The 18,798-nt window shown below is 37.7% G+C and overlaps 1 protein-coding gene across 5 annotated transcripts in view; it reads right to left on the bottom strand.

The window, feature by feature from the left end:
• Window positions 1-18,798, bottom strand: part of ZNF438 (zinc finger protein 438) — a 180,810-nt gene that overhangs the window by 13,735 nt on the left and 148,277 nt on the right. For 4 of the 5 annotated variants that reach the window (XM_046010548.1, XM_046010546.1, XM_046010550.1 and 1 more), the window contains one exon: window positions 13,786-13,853. In XM_046010548.1, coding sequence (XP_045866504.1) covers window positions 13,786-13,822 — 37 coding nt within the window. In that variant the 5' untranslated portion in view covers window positions 13,823-13,853. Of the gene's footprint in view, window positions 1-13,785; window positions 13,854-16,016; window positions 16,079-18,798 lie in introns of all 5 variants that reach the window. The other variant, XM_046010549.1, reaches the window with a different exon arrangement.

Genomic DNA, 18,798 nt, shown 5'->3' with positions numbered 1-18,798 from the left:
ATTCAGAAGAGTTTGAAACTGAATTTGATCCAGGTAAAAACATCACATCACTTCATCTGATGTCCTATCCCTCCTAGCAAACACCTATGCACACCGTCTTTCCAGGAGATTCTGACATTTTCTGAGTCAGTGGTTTTTCAACACAATGGGTGGGCAGGGAAACATCTCCCGCAGAAGAGCTTTTGTAAGCCACACGGATGTCTCATGGCAAGAACTCTTCGACCAGCAAATTAAAAATGGGCCCCTTTTTAATCATATTTTAATATCAGTTGGAATGGTTAGGAATCTGGGATGAGTAACAAGATGGCAGTTAGTGAAGAAAACCTTTTCCATAGTGGGATAAACAGAAAGATAAGGTTTCAACATGAGAATGTGCAGTCAGTTGGAACAATTAAACCGGGACACATGCAGAAGGCTCTTGCCTTTGGTCAAAGTACCATTTTTATGAAACCAAAGCAGCAAAGATCATAGTATGGTTAAAAGCAAGGGACTGGAATCACAAAGATAGTTTTATACTGTGATTTCAAGAGTAGATTTACTTTATAGAATGGGTAATTTTTAAGAAGCATCCAAACTGCATTTTTAAAAATGAAGTAATTGTTCCACTACTTTATGGTACCGTTTTACAGATGTTTTGTTTTCACTTCTGATTTATCTTCAACTCACAGTGATTTACAACCCTTTTTGTTGCAAGTTTTTCTCTACCTCAGCTTTTATGTCAAATAGTTCATGATTTGTAAGTGCAAAGGCACAGGACTGTGTATCCCTTTGTCATGGGGATAATTATTCCCTAAACTCCTGCTTGGTAAAGTCTTGACTGAATTACTTCTTAGTCAAGACACACTTTGATTAATATAGAGAGATCACCTAGAATACAGACACACTGAAAAAAATAAAGACAATGAAGGAGCAGACGCTCGCTGGTTCTGGGGTAACTGCATGAGCGGTGGTTACCTTTGTGAAACGGACCAGATTGGTTGTGTAGGAGTTAATCAGCAAATACCGATTCTAAGGTGCAGCTGAGGTAATCAGATGCCGACCTGAGCTACCACAGAGAGAGAAATCATCAGAGCCGTAAAGCTGTGGGACCTCTTTGGAATCCTTTCCTTCTTGATTCTGCCCGGCTTCTTCTCCATCAACACCTTTACTGTAATTTGGATGGCAATGATAAAGTCTGGTTGAAGGAAATGTACTCTCATCTACACGTGAGAAACGTGCCAGAGTTAACCCTCCATCTTCCCTGAAGAGATGCAGTGGTTATACAGTCTACCTGTGTTCCCTTTTTCTCAAGGCTCTGCTCAGTGGTACATGTGTGTACTGAGGTAGATGACCCCTGGTTCTGGAGCTGGCCTAATGGCTGACCATCCGTGGACACTGCTAGCATATGCTTGGTTCACCCCACTGCTATCTTCCTAAGGCACCTACCCTACCTGGTCCCACACTGTGCTCTCCACTCCCACTGCTTGCTGCCTAGCACTGAGGAATCCAACCACTGTGAACAACGGTCAACATTACAAATTTAAAGTTCCCAGTGTCGAACTGCAGATCTATTCCACAATCTTTTATCCCTAGGAGACTCCCTTCAGTTCCTCACTGGGGTTAGCTCAGGTTTCTCTCATTGCTTTTCTGAGGCACTCTCTCTCTCCCCTGCCCTTATGCTCGTGTCTCACTCTCTCTCTTGCCAAGGATTTTTGGTATTGACTCTGCAATGGAAAAAATGTTTGTGTTCCCCCCAAATTCATATATTGAAATCCTAATGCCCCAGCATAATGGTATTTAAAGGTGGGGCCAATGGGAAATCATTAGATCATAAGGGTAGAACCCTTATGAATAGGATTAACGCCTTCATAAAAGAGACCCCACAGAATACAATATAAAGATAGCAGAATCTTCTCTGCTATCCAGAAGAGGGCTCTGAAGGGGAGCAGAATACATGACACCAAATATGCTACTTTGGCATAAGGATTATTTTGAGCTAAAGGCAACCAGACATAGAAGACTCAAGAAAAACCTTTACCTCTTCCTAACTACCTGAAAGAATTTTGTTAGGGAGCCTGGCTCAGAGAGAGGGGTATTACCAGAGACACGTTTTATCTGAATGCCCCATTTCTAAGACAGGACAAACATCTAATTACCAAACATCTGCTCTTCTTACCATCTTATGAATTACCCTCCTCCTCTTTGGAGCCCCAGGCCCCTATCCCATTCCTTAGCTCAGGATGGCCTATAAACCTCAATTCCCCAACTTGTCTTTGGGTCACACTGTCTTTGTGGTGCCTGCATGCAGACATAATTAAATTTGTTTTTCTCCTGTCCTGTGTTAATTTTATGATTAGGTTAGCCAAAGAACAAAAAAGGGTAGAGGAGAAATTTTTCTTCCCCAACAGCTGTTGCCAGAATCTGACCATGTTGGCACCCTGATCTGTACTTTCAGCCTTCAGAATTATGAGAAATAAATTTCTGTTGCTTATAGCCACTTACACTACGGTATTTTGCTATAGCAGCCTAGATTGACTAAGACCTCGTGGACAAAAGAGAAGTCATCAAGTAGAAAATCACTTACTGTTCCTTATTTCTATTTCTAAATTCTTATATGTAATTAAACAACACAAATAAATTTCCTATTCTGGGGCGAGGGGAAAGGAGGGAGAAGCACTGTTACTCTAAATATATAGTTCATCTACCTCAAGTCCCGAGACACTAAAATGTAAAAAAAAAAATGTGCATTTTAGAATTGGGAAATGGGAGTATTTCCAATGCTGTTCTGTACCTCATACTTCTCTCTAGGCCCCTCGTGGTGCTTCAGGGATCTTCTACCATCAGTGAGCTCCCAGCTTTCCCTGACCATCCTATCTAAAAGTACCTGCTCAGCCCCATGTGATCACCTGCTGCTCTTACTGTCCTTCATTATAATGATATTATATTATCTGTTTCCTCCTGTTGGAATATAAGCTCCAAGCAAGAGGAGCTTATTTTATTCACTGCCAAAACCTCAGTCTCCAAATCAGTATCTGATACACAGCCATCGCACAGTATGTTATTTACTAAATGAGTGAACTATTAACTCTCAACTATATTGTCTTACTTTCTCCTTTGCTTTTGCTGAACACAAAAATATAAAGTGCGAGACACCAATTAGGAGTATTTGGGCTCTATCTCCTCCTCAGGCTACTGCCCTATCTCCTTTCTTTTCTTCATGAGAAAATTAAATAGTAGTTAGTGTATATGGTCCCTGTCTCTACTCATCAGCTTGTATTTATTCCTCAATCCCCCATACCTTAAATTCCATTGTGTAGTACTAAAATGTCCTTCTGTCAGCAGTCAGATTTTGTGCTTAGTTTATTATATCTCATTTAATCCACCACCAACTCTTAATATTAACATCTCCAGTCTACAGACATGGAAACGGAGTATTTCTTGAAAGGGCACAAGGCTGGTAAGTGAGAGTAAAATTTGAACCCAGGTCTGTCTGGCACTAAAGCTGTTCTCCCTTACATTCCAACACACTGAACTTATTACTAAAGCGTTTCACAACTTATCTATTTACATGTCAGTCTCCTCTGGTGGCTGGTGAGTGCCATATAATAGGAAGCCACAGCATCATTGCTGGAGAGAGAGTTAATAAACAGAGCGATTCCCTTCAGTGTCCTGGGCCATTCTTGCCTGGGTGGCCTTCTTTTACAGAGCTTCTGGTGAGCAAATCAGGTTCACACCAAAATGTCATTTTTTATTTTATTTTATTTTTTAAAAGATTTTATTTATTTGACAGACAGAGATCACAAGTAGGCCGAGAGGCAGGCAGAGAGAGAGAGAGGGGAAAGCAGGCTCCCCGCCAAGCAGAGAGCCCGATGCGGGGCTCGATCCCAGGACCCCGAGATCATGACCTGAGCCGAAGGCAGAGGCTTTAACCCACTGAGCCACGCAGGCGCCCCCAAAATGTCATTTTTTAAAAGCAACAATTACACAATAAATTTAATGACACTTCCAAATACTGATGTGAATGAAGAAAAAATTATTACAAAGGTGTTTTATAATTTTAGAGATAATATAGGTTTTGTAATCCTATACCACCTGCTTTTGAAATGAAGTCATTGAAGAACACTGAGACTGAACAAAAAAGTCTAAAAATGCTGAAAGAACTTCTGGATTCCTCATGTGGCAAGTCCTGCCCCTTTAATAAACTTGATCAAACATCAGGGCTTCAGTGCTGTGGCCTATGGTTTGGATCTGGGGGATTTCCTTTTTTGGTGGTGGCGGGGGAGAGGGAGTTCCTCAGGGAAAAGCAAACAAATTACATCACATATTAAAAGGAGGGCAGAGGTCTGGCTTTGGTTCTTCCTTTTGCTACTGGAATGGGTCTGAGCAAGATAATAATCCTTATTGGACTTTAGTTGCCTCCTTTAACAAGAGAGGATTACAATGGATCATCACGTCTCAAAGTGTGGTCTGCCAACCCTGGGAAGGGTCCCAACACTGTCTTCTCATACTAATAACAAGATGCCATTTGCCTTTCCCAGTGCATTGATCTTTGCATCTGTTGCACTAATGGTACAAAAGGGAGAATTGGGTAAAACTGCTCTGACACCTTAGCCTGAATTCAGGCAGTGACAGCAAACTGTCCACACAGCCATATTCTTTACCAACACACTCTCTCAGTACAGTAACACAGAGGCAGCACAAAATTTTAGTTTTATAAAAACCATGCCTTTTACATGCCTTTTTAAAACTCTGTGTGATGGAATGGTTCATATTCATAGAACCTCCCGCTGCACACCGAAGGATGACTTGCAGCCAAGCACTTGAGCCACGGAGTTGCAAAGCTGAACTAGTGGCTTTTGTCACAGAATGCCACTTCTACCTGACACTACAGCTGACAGACACATACTGAAGAGCATGGTCACATTTCGGTACTTGGCAGACATTTCCTCAAAAGTGAATGAACAGAGCTTGTCACTACAAGAAAAAACATCTGATGGTAACTGTTGCCAGTGATAAAAATCATTCTTAAAAGCAGCAGAATTTTGGAAAACATGACTCCATCACTGGGAGCTTGAAGCTTCCCAATACTCAATGATTTTTGAAATGAGACTGGCAGTTACATTAACAAATCTTTCAAATACTGAGTAAAATGTTATATAGAAGATCTGCAAACTCAAGGAACTTTCCCTCCCAAAAAACTAATACCTACTGTTACACGTATGGTTAAAAGGCTCACTCAAGAGTAAGACCAAAAAGTAGAAGAAGAGAAGTACCTTGACGTCGTTTCAAATTTCTCATCACAACTAAACTTTAAGAAGTGACCTGACTTATTTGAAGTCAATTACAGTTATCAGACATATTTTGGTGTTGTATCAAAGAAAAAGAGGCACAATTACCTGAAAAGGCTATTAATATACTCCCTCTGTTTCCAGCTACTGGAAAGCTGAATTTCCTACAAACACCTCAACATAAATGACATATCACAACATACTGTGTGTAAGACCAGATGTGTGACTCTGCCATTTTTTTTTTTAAGATTTTTATTTATTTATTTGACAGAGTGAAATCACAAGAGAGGCAGGCAGAGAGAGAGGAAGGGAAGCAGGCTCTCCACTGAGCAGAGAGCCCGATGTGGGACTCGATCCCAGGACCCTGAGATCATGACCCGAGCTGAAGGCAGCGGCTTAACCCACTGAGCCACCCAGGTGCCCGACTCTGCCATTTTTAATGAAGCCAGACTTGTAAGACATATTTGCAAAGAACAAAAGTCAATGCCAGTTTCTCATTAAATGTTTCTAATTACATAAAATAGGTTTATTTTATGTCTTATTATATTATAATACATATTATATTATTATAAGTCTTATTCTTATTTTAAAATGAACTCACAAATATATATATATATATATATTTCAGTTTATAATCTCAAATATGATAAATACCAATAGATACAATGGATATACGCAAATGTTCTTCAGAGTCCTCAAATTTTTAGGAGTATAAAGGGGGTCCTGAAACGAAAAAGTTTGAGAACTGCAAACTTAGATAAAATATAATGTCCCAGCTCTTCTGAGAGTCTATAATTTTTTTTTGTTGGGTTTGTGAATGAGAACATAAGATAAAATCTGGAAATGTCTTGCTTTTGGTTGATAAGTTTCTATTTCTTTCACTGTGGTTTTCTGTGAGAATATAATATGGCAGATCCACAGGACAGAGTTTTGAAAATAAAGCATCTAAAGGTAATTTATCCTAATAAAAATATCAACTATAATTAAGACTTCAGTAGTTGAAAATGTTAGAATGAAGATTAAGTAATGAAATGCTTGACAAAAATCTTACAAAGGTGTAATGCTTCAGAAATTTATTTTAGTGTGAATTTTTATTCATGGAAAAGCTCATAAATTACATTAAAACTAATGATATTTGTATTTTCCCCCAGTTTAAAGAAATGTCATCACAAGGTTCTCTTGATAGTATAAAATCTTTTAAAACAGAGCACTGTTTTTAAAGAACTTGTAACAAAATGCATTCAAAATCATTTTACATTATTTTATCAAAACAAAACTAGTAATTTCTGTTTCTAGTATAAGTTGCATGCTGAAGTTTCTGTAAGGATCTTAATAATTTTGGTGCCAATTAATTTACAGATAGGACAGTATGTTTATTCCATTAAAGCAATACAAGACTTATGTTCTTATTAGTATTAGGCTTTTACAAACATGAAATGCTTAGCCTACATTTCTGGCTTGCAAAGCATCCTAAATACCTCTGTCAAACTTCTTTGCTTTTATCCCGGCTCAACTCATCATACCAACCATCTGCATAAATAAAGATGTAAGCATCTGCTATATGGCAAATGGTCTCAGGGGCAGATGTTTCCATCCTTGTGTTCATGTCACTGGGGCTGGATACATTATTTGAACAGATGTACACAATCTGAAAGTGTTGTGTCCCTCAGTGAAATGTCTCCAACTGCTTTCTATCAAAGAACATAAATGCTATTTGCACCTGCATTTATGTTAATAATATAAAGGCAGCGGGGGTTCTGACAAAGTGGAATGTGATGCTATGAAATATATTTGCATGGTTAATTGGAGCTTCTGAGAGACTCTGCTGCCAAATGGCCACAATGACATTGATACATGCCCAAGCGGACTATCTGATTAGTAGCCTGTTTTTTAAGCAGGGGAATATGGCTATTTCAAACAACAAACCCATAATCTGAATTTACTAATAAGAATATTCTAAACCCTAGCATGATAGCTCAAAATAGGAAAATAACTTCCAATATAAGGTCTACCTGATAAGCTGCAGGCCACCCAGGTCATTTCCATTTTGTTCTATAAGGAAATTTCTATAGGTATTTGTGTGTTTTCCATTTGTAATGCTGTCAACAGCATAACATACCAATAATCTATAGTGGTATTTTGCAGAGGTTATTACACTGGAAAGTTCCAATTTCCAACAGTAAGTAAGTTAACCAAAACCAGCTTGAAAATGTCAATTTGTAGATGGTCTATGACATAAAATGGTACCAAAAGTCCAAGAACAGCATTTATACCACTAGTTAAGATCAAAATGTTTCCATATGAATGTCACATATTTGGAAACTTAATATGTTGGTAATACATAGGGAATGACCCCCCCCCCCCCATAATGAGGTGACAAAGCGATGTTAACCACTAAATGCAAAGCATCAGATTATAGTGGTTCCCCTTGCTACTGTGCATTAAATGTGAGGGCTGAAGAGCTAAAGAATTTGCATTAATAGTTGTATTCATAGCTTTACTGAGCTAAAAACTTGTGGTCGCTTTCAAATAATATATTTATTACTTTATTTTTTTTAAAGATTTTATTTATTTGTAAGAGAGAGAGCGCATGAGAGCACAAGTGGTGGGAAGGCACACAGGGAGAGGGAGAATCAGACTTCCCACTGAGCCAGCAGACCAACACGGGGCTCTATCCCAAGACCCTGAGATCAGGATCTGACCTAACAGACTGAGCTACTCAGGCACCTTATATTTATTACTTTATGAAATTGACACTGATGATATCAGTGTGTTGATAACATCAAAGTGTTCCCTGAGTTTTAATATGCTATACTCACAAATACCAAAAATCAACTTTGCACAAAATTCTTATATTTGAGCTAAATTTTACCCAAAGTAACTTATTTGGCACATTATTCTGAGATTTACATTGCGCTTTAAAAGAATTTACAAGGTAAATTATAGTTGATCCTCATTATTTCCAGATTCTAGAGGTACAAAATTTCTTTACAGTCCCCAAATCCATACTGGTGATGCCTGCATGGTCATCTGTGGACACGCACAAGCAAAACACGTGAGTCACGCCACGCACACATTCTCAGCTGTGGCAGATGCTCTCTGCCTTCTTGCAGCTCTTCTATTACAAACAAGTGTCATTTTCGTGCTCTATTTAGTGTCACCTTTTTCTTTCTTTTTTTCCTTTTTTGGTTGGTGATTTCACTGTCAAGCATAGGGCTGCTATGCTGTCCAGTGTTCCTAAGTGTGAGAAAACATGGATGTGCTTTGTAGAAAAAAGACATGTGTTAGATAAGCTTTGTTTAAGGCATGAGTGATCATGCTGTGTCTGTGAGCTCAGGGTAAAGGACTCCACAGAAAGCTAGGTTCTGTACTGATAGTTGATGAAAATATTGTGCTGTGACCAGAGCCTCACAGGAACCTAATGGTGTGGAGGAACAGTTCAGTATTAGCTATGACCTTATAGCGCGAGCTCTCATGAATGAGGAGCATCAACTGTATCTTATCTCATCTCGCTGGTCCAGAGCAAGAATTACTGCTCCCAGTTGAGAGATGAAGGGACTGAGGCTCGCTGATTTGGCCAAGATCAAAGAGCCTGAAAAGAAGGGTAGAAGGGTCAAGAGAGCTCAACTCGTCAGATCTTAGTTCAGTATTCTTTCCCCAGATTGAGAGGGCAGAAGAGAGGGGGAAGGGGAGAGGAAGCGGGAGAGGAGAAGATAGGACCGGAACTTAAGAAGCGGCCTCAATACGTAAAGAGTCAAACTGTAGTTAGATAATAAGACAAAAAAACATTTTTAGGTTAAGTCCTCATAGAAAGTAAACTGTTCTCATAGGCAGCACAGCTTTACTGAAACCATGCCGAAATTGTAGAGCTTCATTTGGATTTCCTTTTTCCTTCTGTGCTCCTTCCTCACGGTCTCTCCAAAGGCAGTAAGTATTTGTTAAGTGAACACGCAGACTTGGGAACTCCATCTTGGTGTTTTGTCAAGAAGCACAGATTAAAATGTTTTCACAGCATCTAAGTCTAAGGATTTTTTTTGAAGTTTGAGTTTAAAGCATTTCAACAAAAGTTAATGTATATATGAGAAGCCACTACATGCCAAAGTGCTTGAAAGCCTGCCAGAGACAAAAAAAATTCATCAAGAAGTTTATGAAGAACCTGATTCTAGGAGCCTAGAAGAACATTTTGCTAAACTTAAAAAAAAAAAAAAAAAAAATTCACTACTTTCCCTAACTGTTCCCTGAGTTCTAATACGTTATACTCACAAATACTAAAATGTTTATGTTGAATGTAAGTATATATATATTTTAAGTCTACATTTTTAAGCCATACCATAATTATTTTAAAAGTATTTTATTAAATCAGAAAATCCAGGTTTTTTGTGTTTTGTTTTTTTTTTGGTCCAAATCTGAATTCACATGATACATGGTAATGGCCATGACTGCAGTGTTCAACACTGTGCAGGTTTTGGAACTGAGTCGGGGTTGACTGCATATTTAGCTAACTGCCGTGGTTCCAAAGGGGGTCATTAAGACCCTCTTACCTCAAAGCATCTGCTGTGTTCTCACTCCCATTTATTATTAGTCTCATTGACTAAAAATAGCACTCACAATTTGAAAACATTCTTTGAACAATGCAAATGTTATGACAGAGCTGAGAAGAATGTTGGAAGACCTGTGTAAGAAGACCCTTCTACTTGCAGCACACTTGCCTCGTCAATGGCAAAACTGAATTGTGAAGTTGGCAAAAGATGAATTTCGAACGACTCCAGTAAAACAGACCCTCCCTGGGCTTAAATGAAGACTCTTTCCTGTCCAGTGAACAGTAGGACTTGTTTCAACCAACTACCTGGAGACCAACAATTCATCCTGTCTTCTCTAAGGAGCAAACTTCGATCCTTCATTGGCATCACCACAGTGAACTTTCTCGCACATGGAAAGCATAAACTGTCCCGTCAGAGAACCATGGGGCAGAGCTGCTCATTTGTGTGTTCCTGATCTGGCAAGTAAAAAATTCATGTGCATTTTCAGTCACTGTGGTGGTTTTGTCTGCCCTTCAACAAATTTAAAGTAGAAGTTACAACAACTGTAGTTGGCCTTATTCCATTGTTTTCATACCTTTTTTTTCCCCCAAAACATGGTCTATTACTTGCTACAATTTGCTATTTTCCAACACAAAATACCCACCCTTATCATTCTATTATCTTGCCATTTGAAAATATCAAGCAAAAAAACAGAAAGTTCTGGGAAAACCATAAATCCTATCTCCAAATCTCGAATGCATGAGAAGACAGAAAATCGTAATGAATTAAGTCTAATGAACTTCTGGAGATTCGATAAGTAATACTTCACACAGAAAGGAATAATGATGACACTAAATTATATTGGAAAGCTTTTAATATACTACAGATTATCATTAGAGTGATACTATGATATTAAATCCCATTATCCAAAATTAGAAAACATTTAAATAGGCACTAGAATTTCTAATTAGTTTCCTCCAATTCTTTCACAGCATTAAGCCCATATCCCTTGACCCCTAAAGTCCACTTCTTTGTGTTCTACACACGGATTAATGTCCTGAACAAATGTCATCCCCTCTGGTGTGTTTCCCCCCCAAAACATCAGCCTCAAAACTTCTGGCCTAACCAATGATCCCTTCATCCAGGTTCGCAAAGGATGCCATGCTTTCAATACAGCATTTGCCATGAGTTTAGTTAATTACATCATGTCTGCTCTTCTAATAGGATTTTGTGTTTTGTAAAAGCACAAAGATCCTCAAATCTTTGGATCTGACTGCGTAACTATTATATTGGTGATCATTAAATCTGCTTCCACCATGGAAATTTTGTTAGGAGACACTATGTGACACATTGGATTTTCTTTTTTTTTTTTTTTCATTTTATTTATTTTTTCAGTGTAACAGTATTCATTCTTTTTGCACAACACCCAGTGCTCCATGCAAAACGTGCCACATTGGATTTTCTTAAGCTCCACAACTCTGCTAGTAATATCTTAACCTGAATTTCATATATTAATATGTATAATATATGTTCATGTGTGTTTATAAGTCTGAAATGTTTAAGTACCATAATTTTAGATAGCCATCAATGATGTGTTAAATAAATTACTCAGCATTTAATTAACAAATGACATGTGCCCAGCACATGTCTCATGTCACATAACTGATTACATTTGATGACAAAAACAAATTCATACGACTGATCAAAGAAGAAAAAGGGGAATGATCTAAAAATAGAACTAGAAATGTTCTTTATAGATTTACCCTTTGACACAGGGGACACATAGTGAGTTTTGGATTTTGATAGCTCTGGGTTCAAGTCTTAGCTGTCACTTCCCTGATTGGTGAACTTGGTAAAAGTAACCAATCTCCTTGAACCTGTCAAAGATTATACCTAATTTATGGTGAGGATTAAAGAAAACAAAGTTGTGGGCAGAGTGACTACCACACTGGAGGCACTTGATTAATTGTGTTCTTTTAGTTATTTTATCTTTTTCTCTGTTAAATTCTGGGCTTGGGGCTCAAGCATCTCTGGTCCCAGAAAAGACTGACAAAGTATTTACGAGCACTACTGAACTCCTTGCTAGGCTTGAAGGTATCTTATTTTCTGGCTCGGCCCATGAAGGTAAATAAGCTCATGCAGTTCAAGAAGTAGACGCAAACAACAACAACAACAACAAAACAGAATAAGGCCTGATGAGAAACAAAGGAGGCAGGAGGCATGAGAGGTGACATGAATGACTCCCCCATATTAGATGGAAACCAAGTGGCTCATTGCTTTGTTACACAGATTTACCACCTTTTAGAGATGGAGAAGAATATCTAGTAATCCTGGCTTTACTAATGGGGAAACCGAGGCTTACAAGCAAAATAAGTTGTCTGAAGTTCCACAGCTGGTTGGCAGTAGATGTGGGAAAGGAGGCCAGTTTTCCTGACATTCAGTCCTGTGCTCTTCCTGCTAAGCAGTCACACCACTAGCTCAGAGGAACAAGGTGATACCTGCTAGGACACTAAGTTTCCAACCCCTTGATCAGCTACCTACTACTGCAGATATCTTCCAAAGGATATACACCAGAAAACACTCACGGGAAATGCACACTTCTAGTTAGGGTTCTCTCCTTTCTCTCTCATCCCATGCCCTTTCTTGCCCTTGTGCTCAGGACTGGATCTCATGTGAGTCTTAAGGACACTTACTCTTCCTTTGGTCAAGTGTCTGGACCAGAAGTAAGCCTGAGGTCCGCTCTGTATTTACTTCCCTTGGGTCCCCATGGATCATGCTTGGTGTTTTAAGGTACCTGGTACCTGAAGGTACCTGAAGCAGGAGGCAGTCATGCTCATCTCATTACATCAGCCTCCTCAGATGGAGGGAGCCCAGATATCAATAACGACCATTAAGAGGACAGCCACTATCATCTTATAGTGCCTAGTACACAAGTAGGAATATGCTGGGTGATTCACGTGCGTATATCCTTTCATCTCCACGTGACCATAGGGGAGTACTTACTGTGTTCATTTTACAGATTTATATAGGAGAAAGTGGAGTCAAGTGACGTACCTAAGATATGCAATTCAGTGGTAGAACTGAGTGTCAGACCTGGACTCTACACTCTTAACAGTTATGATGCTGCCCTTCCTTTTGGTAGAGAGATCAAAGAGTGTTTGCTATGGTTAAGGGTTCTTTATAGCGAATTCCCTTCATTATGTCTTCCATGAAGGAAGCCCAAAACTATGTATTCCATGAAGGAAGCCCAAATTCACATCATTAAAAACATTATTTTTCTCACATGCATATCAAAACTTCTCTTCTGTGTAGAAGAGAACATGTAGGGGCAGGTGAAAGACTTGAATTCTTCCTAAAGGTTAGAGTTTGCCCTTGATGGTGACGTTAATTTAATTACTCTTTATTCAGAAAAAACTCTATCTCCACCTATAAACTGCTTTTCTGAAACCTCCAAGAGTTCCTTTTAAAAAAGCCATGACTTGCTTTATAAATCATGTGGGCTGGATCTGAATGAAGCTGTTCCTGTTTCTTTTTAAATGACTATGAGAAGAAACAAGTCAAAGAAATGTATTAGTGAATATACCCTCTCTCTACATGTGTGTTGTATGTGTGCATGTGTGTAAGAATATATATATATATACACACATATATAGTCTTCTCATTAAAACTCGTCATTCTGTTTCACCAAAACCAGTACCTGATAATTGCTGTTGACTTCAATGGGTGCCAACTAACTGCTGGCTCATGGCCTGGGTTCTGTGAGCTTTGTGTGGGGATGAGATGGTCCTGCTCTCGAGGAGTTCTCAGTCAAACATACGTGTCCTTCATACGCTTCAGTAATTTAGCAAAGGAAATCAACTTTCTGATATAATTAGAATTTTGTTCTCAGTTCCAGGAAATAAATTACCTCTGGTTGGGGGACAATGGCACTGAATGTGTCAATTTTCACTATTTATTAACACACGCATTACCACTTTCCTCAGCACGGTTTATCTTACCTTGATCTTTCGGTGGTACTGAGAGAGAATTCTGCATTATGATATGCTGGACGTGAACAGCAACTTTCCTAAAAGAACCAAGCACAAATAATAATTAGAAACCAATTCAGATGCCTTGTTAATACATATGAACATTGTACATTATAAGCTCTTTAAAAACTCTCCCTAGTTTTAATGATCTGACTAATAAGAAATGTACTGCACTATTAAGAAACTGATGTTTTTATTTCCTTCTCATTTGCACACAGATAGGGATGCATGGAGGGTACTGGTGTGGGCTTGGAGGCGGAAGCAATGACACAGAGAGAGAGGAACTGTACCTGCATCTCTGTCCACAGTGGCAAAAAAAAAAAAAAAAAAAAAGTAGGCAAAATTAAGATTCCCTAAAAATGCCCTGCCAGATAATTGTGTTTCATATACTCTATTTAAGAAGAAATAACTCAAATGTTTAGCAATATAGGTAAAGCTAGCATAATTGCAGTAATTGCAGTGCACTCATTGGGTGAAATATAATTCAGTCATTAAGATACAATTAAAAAGATTATGTAGGAAGATGGAAAATGTACTGAATGAACATGGTAAATGACATACATCCTAGGATTACAACTATATAAAAAATAAAGGGATAGCAAAATGCAGTACAGGAAATAGGTTAAGAAGGGTACTGGCCATGTGTCTGTTGAGGCACTTCAGGGGTTTCTGCCTCCAAATTAGCTATTTTCCGAACTGTCTATAATATAATGTATATTCAAAACATCTGAATATAAAAATAAGGCAGTCAAAGACACTGAAAAACATGTAGGTAAATATTTTATAAGCCATCAAACACAGAAGTGTTTCAAGCATGACACCAAAGACAGAAGCCGTTAAGGTAAAGATGGATGAATTTTTCTACTTAAAATTTTAAGTGTTTTAAAATAGAAAATTAGCCAAAGATAAAAAGGCTTGACTTCTATGACAGCCAAGACTGAGTAACAGAGGCCAGATTTATCCTCCTGCCTGAAACAACCCAAAATATAGACAAAATATGTGAAACAGTATTTCAAAAAATTGGACATCAGATCACAAGAGACTGTTCTCCTGGGGGACAGGAAACAAATGAGAAGAGCCGTACAACAACGTTGTAGGAAGGGAGAACCTTGGAGATTCCCAGAGTAATGGAGAAAAGGGAGCTGTGGAAAGAGAAAGAAAGAGCAAAGAAGAGGGTCTCTATCAGGTATTCGCACATGTAACTGATTAGCACATGCAAATGAAGAAACTACCTGAGGTCAGGGGAAGATCCAAGCTGCTCCACACTCAAAGAAACACAGGGATATCACCCCTTCCTACCAGCCAGACTGAAGAAACTCCTAATTCACAGGACGTCAAGTAGAGGATAAAGAAGGGTCTTGCTTTAGCAGAGGAAATAATCAAGCCCCACACCAAGCATTTCTCTGGTTTCATGTAACAAATTGTAAAGTGAGACTGAAAAGGAACAAACTATTTCCAAGTGCCTTAACTGTACATTTAGAACAGAAGTACAAAAACATCCATCACCCAACAACATAAACTTCATATCTGACATGTAATTAAAAATTATCAAGCATATAAAGAAGCAGGAAAACATGAGCCATAATGCAGAAAATAATCAAAACTGACCCTGAACTGACACTCATTAGAATAAGCAGTCAAGAACATTAAGTTCTAACTGTAATTAAGGAAGGACTGTATTTCATATGTTCAAAAAGTTAAATACAGACAGGAAAGATATAAAAAAGACCCACATAAAATTTCTGGAGATGAAAACTCTAACATACAAAAAGAAAATACACTGGATGGGATTAACAGCATATTATCCACGTCAAAAGAAAATGTTAGCAAACTTGAAAACACAGTAATTAGAGATTTTTCAAAATGAAACTCAGGGAGAAGAGAGTAAAAAAAAAAAAAGGAAGGAAGGAAGAAAAGAAAGGAAGAAATGATTAGTGAGAGCTATAGGACAATTCAAAGCAAGCAGCCTAATATATATTTGGAGAGAAGAAAAATGGAAGGACAAAAAAAATCATTTTAGAAATAATGGGCAGAAATGTTTCCAAATTTGAGTGAAACTATATTAAACACACAGACCCAAAAAGCTCAAAACTAACCGAAGCATTAAAAAACAGTGAAAACCAAAGCATATCATGACCAAATTGCTCAAAACTACTAAAAATAAAAATTTTTAAAAGGCATTCCAAAGATACATTACATACAGAGGATTTCTTTTTGGAAACAATGCAAGTGAGAAGACAGTGGAGCCACATCTTTTAAAATACTGAAAAAAAAAAACCAAAAAACCCTGTAATGTAGAATTCTATGTTCACAGACAGTATCTTTTTTTTTTTTTTAAAGATTTATTTATTTATTTATTTATTCGACAGACAGAGATCACAAGTAGGCAGAGAGGCAGAGAGAGAGGAAGGGAAATAGGCTCCTTGCTGAGCAGAGAACCCAATTCGGGGCTCGATCCCAGGGCCCCGAGATCATGACCTGAGCCGAAGGCAGAGGCTTTAAACCACTGAGCCACCCAGGTGCCCGCACAGACAGTATCTTTAAAAAATAAAGGAGAAATGAAGATATTTTATAAATATATAAGCTGAAAAATACATTACAAGTTCACTCACACTATAAAAATGTGAACAATGTCTTTTAGGCAGAAGGAATGTTAGATTAGAATATGGATCTATACATAGGAAGGAAAAATAAAAGAAAGTGGAAGTGTACGGTAAACATAAAAGGCTTTTTTCCCTAAATAGTTAAGTCTCCTAAAAATATAACTATTTGAATAAAAAGAATTAAGAATGCAATGTGGGGTTTATACATATGTAAAATGATATATGGTAACAATCAGACAAAAGTTGAGAAGGGAGAAATGTAAGTATACAATTGTAAAGTTCTTTTATTATCAGTGAATTGGTATAATATGACTGCAAGGTACATTATGCTAAGTTGAACATGTATTTTATACATCTCAAGACAACAACTAAAATCACAAAAAAAAGAATTTCAGCTAGAAACCAAGAATTAAAAAAATGGAATCATAAAAATACTGTTTTTCAAGGGAATAGAAGAGAATAAAATAGATGGGATATCAAGATGACAGATTAAAACCTAATCATATCAATAATCGTATTAATTATAAGTGATATAAATATCTCAATAAAAGATAAAGTTTAGATAAAAATGCAAGACCCAACTATATGTGGTCTATAAGAAAGGCACTTTAAATATGGAGATACAAATATAAGTAAAAGAAAGGAAAAAGATATATCATGTTAGCACTAGACAAAAGAAAGTTAGAGTGGTTATATTAGTATCAGAAAAAGTAGATTATATAGTAATGAATATTACCAGGCATAAAGAAGGTCATTTCATAATTATAAAAAGTCAACTCATCAAAAATATGTAATAATCCCAAATATTTATGTTCCAAATAACTGAGCTTCAAAATACATAAAGCAAGAACTAATGGAACTGTAAGGAAAAGTAGAAAATAATTCATAAGCAATACTCAGTAAGAGACAGAAAATCACTAAAGATATTAGAGGTCAACTTGACCGAACATTTATAAAACATTTCACCCAACACCACAGAATACACATGGTTTTCAAGTGCACATGAAGTATTTATCAAGACAGACCATATTTTGGGTTATAAAGAAAGTCTCAATACACTAAAGAGGATTCAAGTCATATAATGTGTGTTCTCTGACCACAGTGGAATTAAAGTAGAAAACAAAAAACACAAATATTTCCTGGGAATTCTTCAAATATTTGTTAGTTAAATCACACACTAACCTATGGATTCAAAGAAGAAATCAAAATGAAAACAATAAAGTTTTTTAACTGAATGAAATGCAAAAACAACATATCAAAAAGCAGTACACAAGATAATCATATCAAAAAATGGGCAGAAGATATGAACAGACACTTCTCCAATGAGGACATACAAATGGCTATCAGACACATGAAAAAATGCTCATCATCACTAGCCATCAGGGAGATTCAAATTAAAACCACATTGAGATATCACCTTACACCAGTTAGAATGGCCAAAATTAGCAAGACAGGAAACGTGTGTTGGAGAGGATGTGGAGAAAGGGGAACCCTCTTACACTGTTGGTGGGAATGCAAGTTGGTGCAGCCACTCTGGAGAACAGTGTGGAGATTCCTCAAGAAATTAAGAATAGAGCTTCCCTATGACCCTGCAATTGCACTGCTGGGTATTTACCCCAAAGATACAGATGTAGTGAAAAGAAGAGCCATCTGTACCACAATGTTTATAGCAGCAATGGCCACAGTCACCAAACTGTGGAAAGAACCAAGATTCCCTTCAACGGACGAATGGATAAGGAAGATGTGGCCCATATACATGATGGAGTATTATGCCTCCATCAGAAAGGATGAATACCCAACTTTTGTAGCAACATGGATGGGACTGGAAGAGATTATGCTGAGCGAAGTAAGTCAAGCAGAGAGAGTCAAGTATCATATGGTTTCACTTATTTGTGGAGCATAACAAAGAATATGGAGGACATGGGGAGATGGAGAGGAGAAGGGAGTTGTGGGAAATTGGAAGGGGAGATGAACCATGAGAGACTATGGACTCTGAAAAACAACCTGAGGGTTTTGAAGGGGTGGGGGTGGGAGGTTGGGGAACCAGGTGGAGGGTAATAGAGAGGGCACGTATTTCATGGAGCACTGGGTGTGGTGCAAAAACAATGAGTACTGTTACGCTGAAAATAAATAAATCAATTTAAAAAAAAGCAGTACACAGAAATTTAGAGTACTAAGAATCTCTTTTACTAAAGAAAGTAGGCCTCAAGTCAATGACCTTTGTTTCTACCTTAAAACCCAGAAAAAGCAAACTTAACCCAAATTAAGTGGAAGAAAAGAAATGAGAGACTGAAGTAAATAAGTGAAAGGAACAACAGAAAAAGAAGTAAAAATAAATTAAATCAAAAGCAGACTCTTCAAGAATATCAATAAATATGAC

The sequence above is a fragment of the Meles meles genome, chromosome 7, assembly GCF_922984935.1.
Source record: "Meles meles chromosome 7, mMelMel3.1 paternal haplotype, whole genome shotgun sequence".
Lineage (NCBI taxonomy): Eukaryota > Metazoa > Chordata > Mammalia > Carnivora > Mustelidae > Meles > Meles meles.
This window is presented reverse-complemented; position numbering and strand designations above follow the sequence as displayed.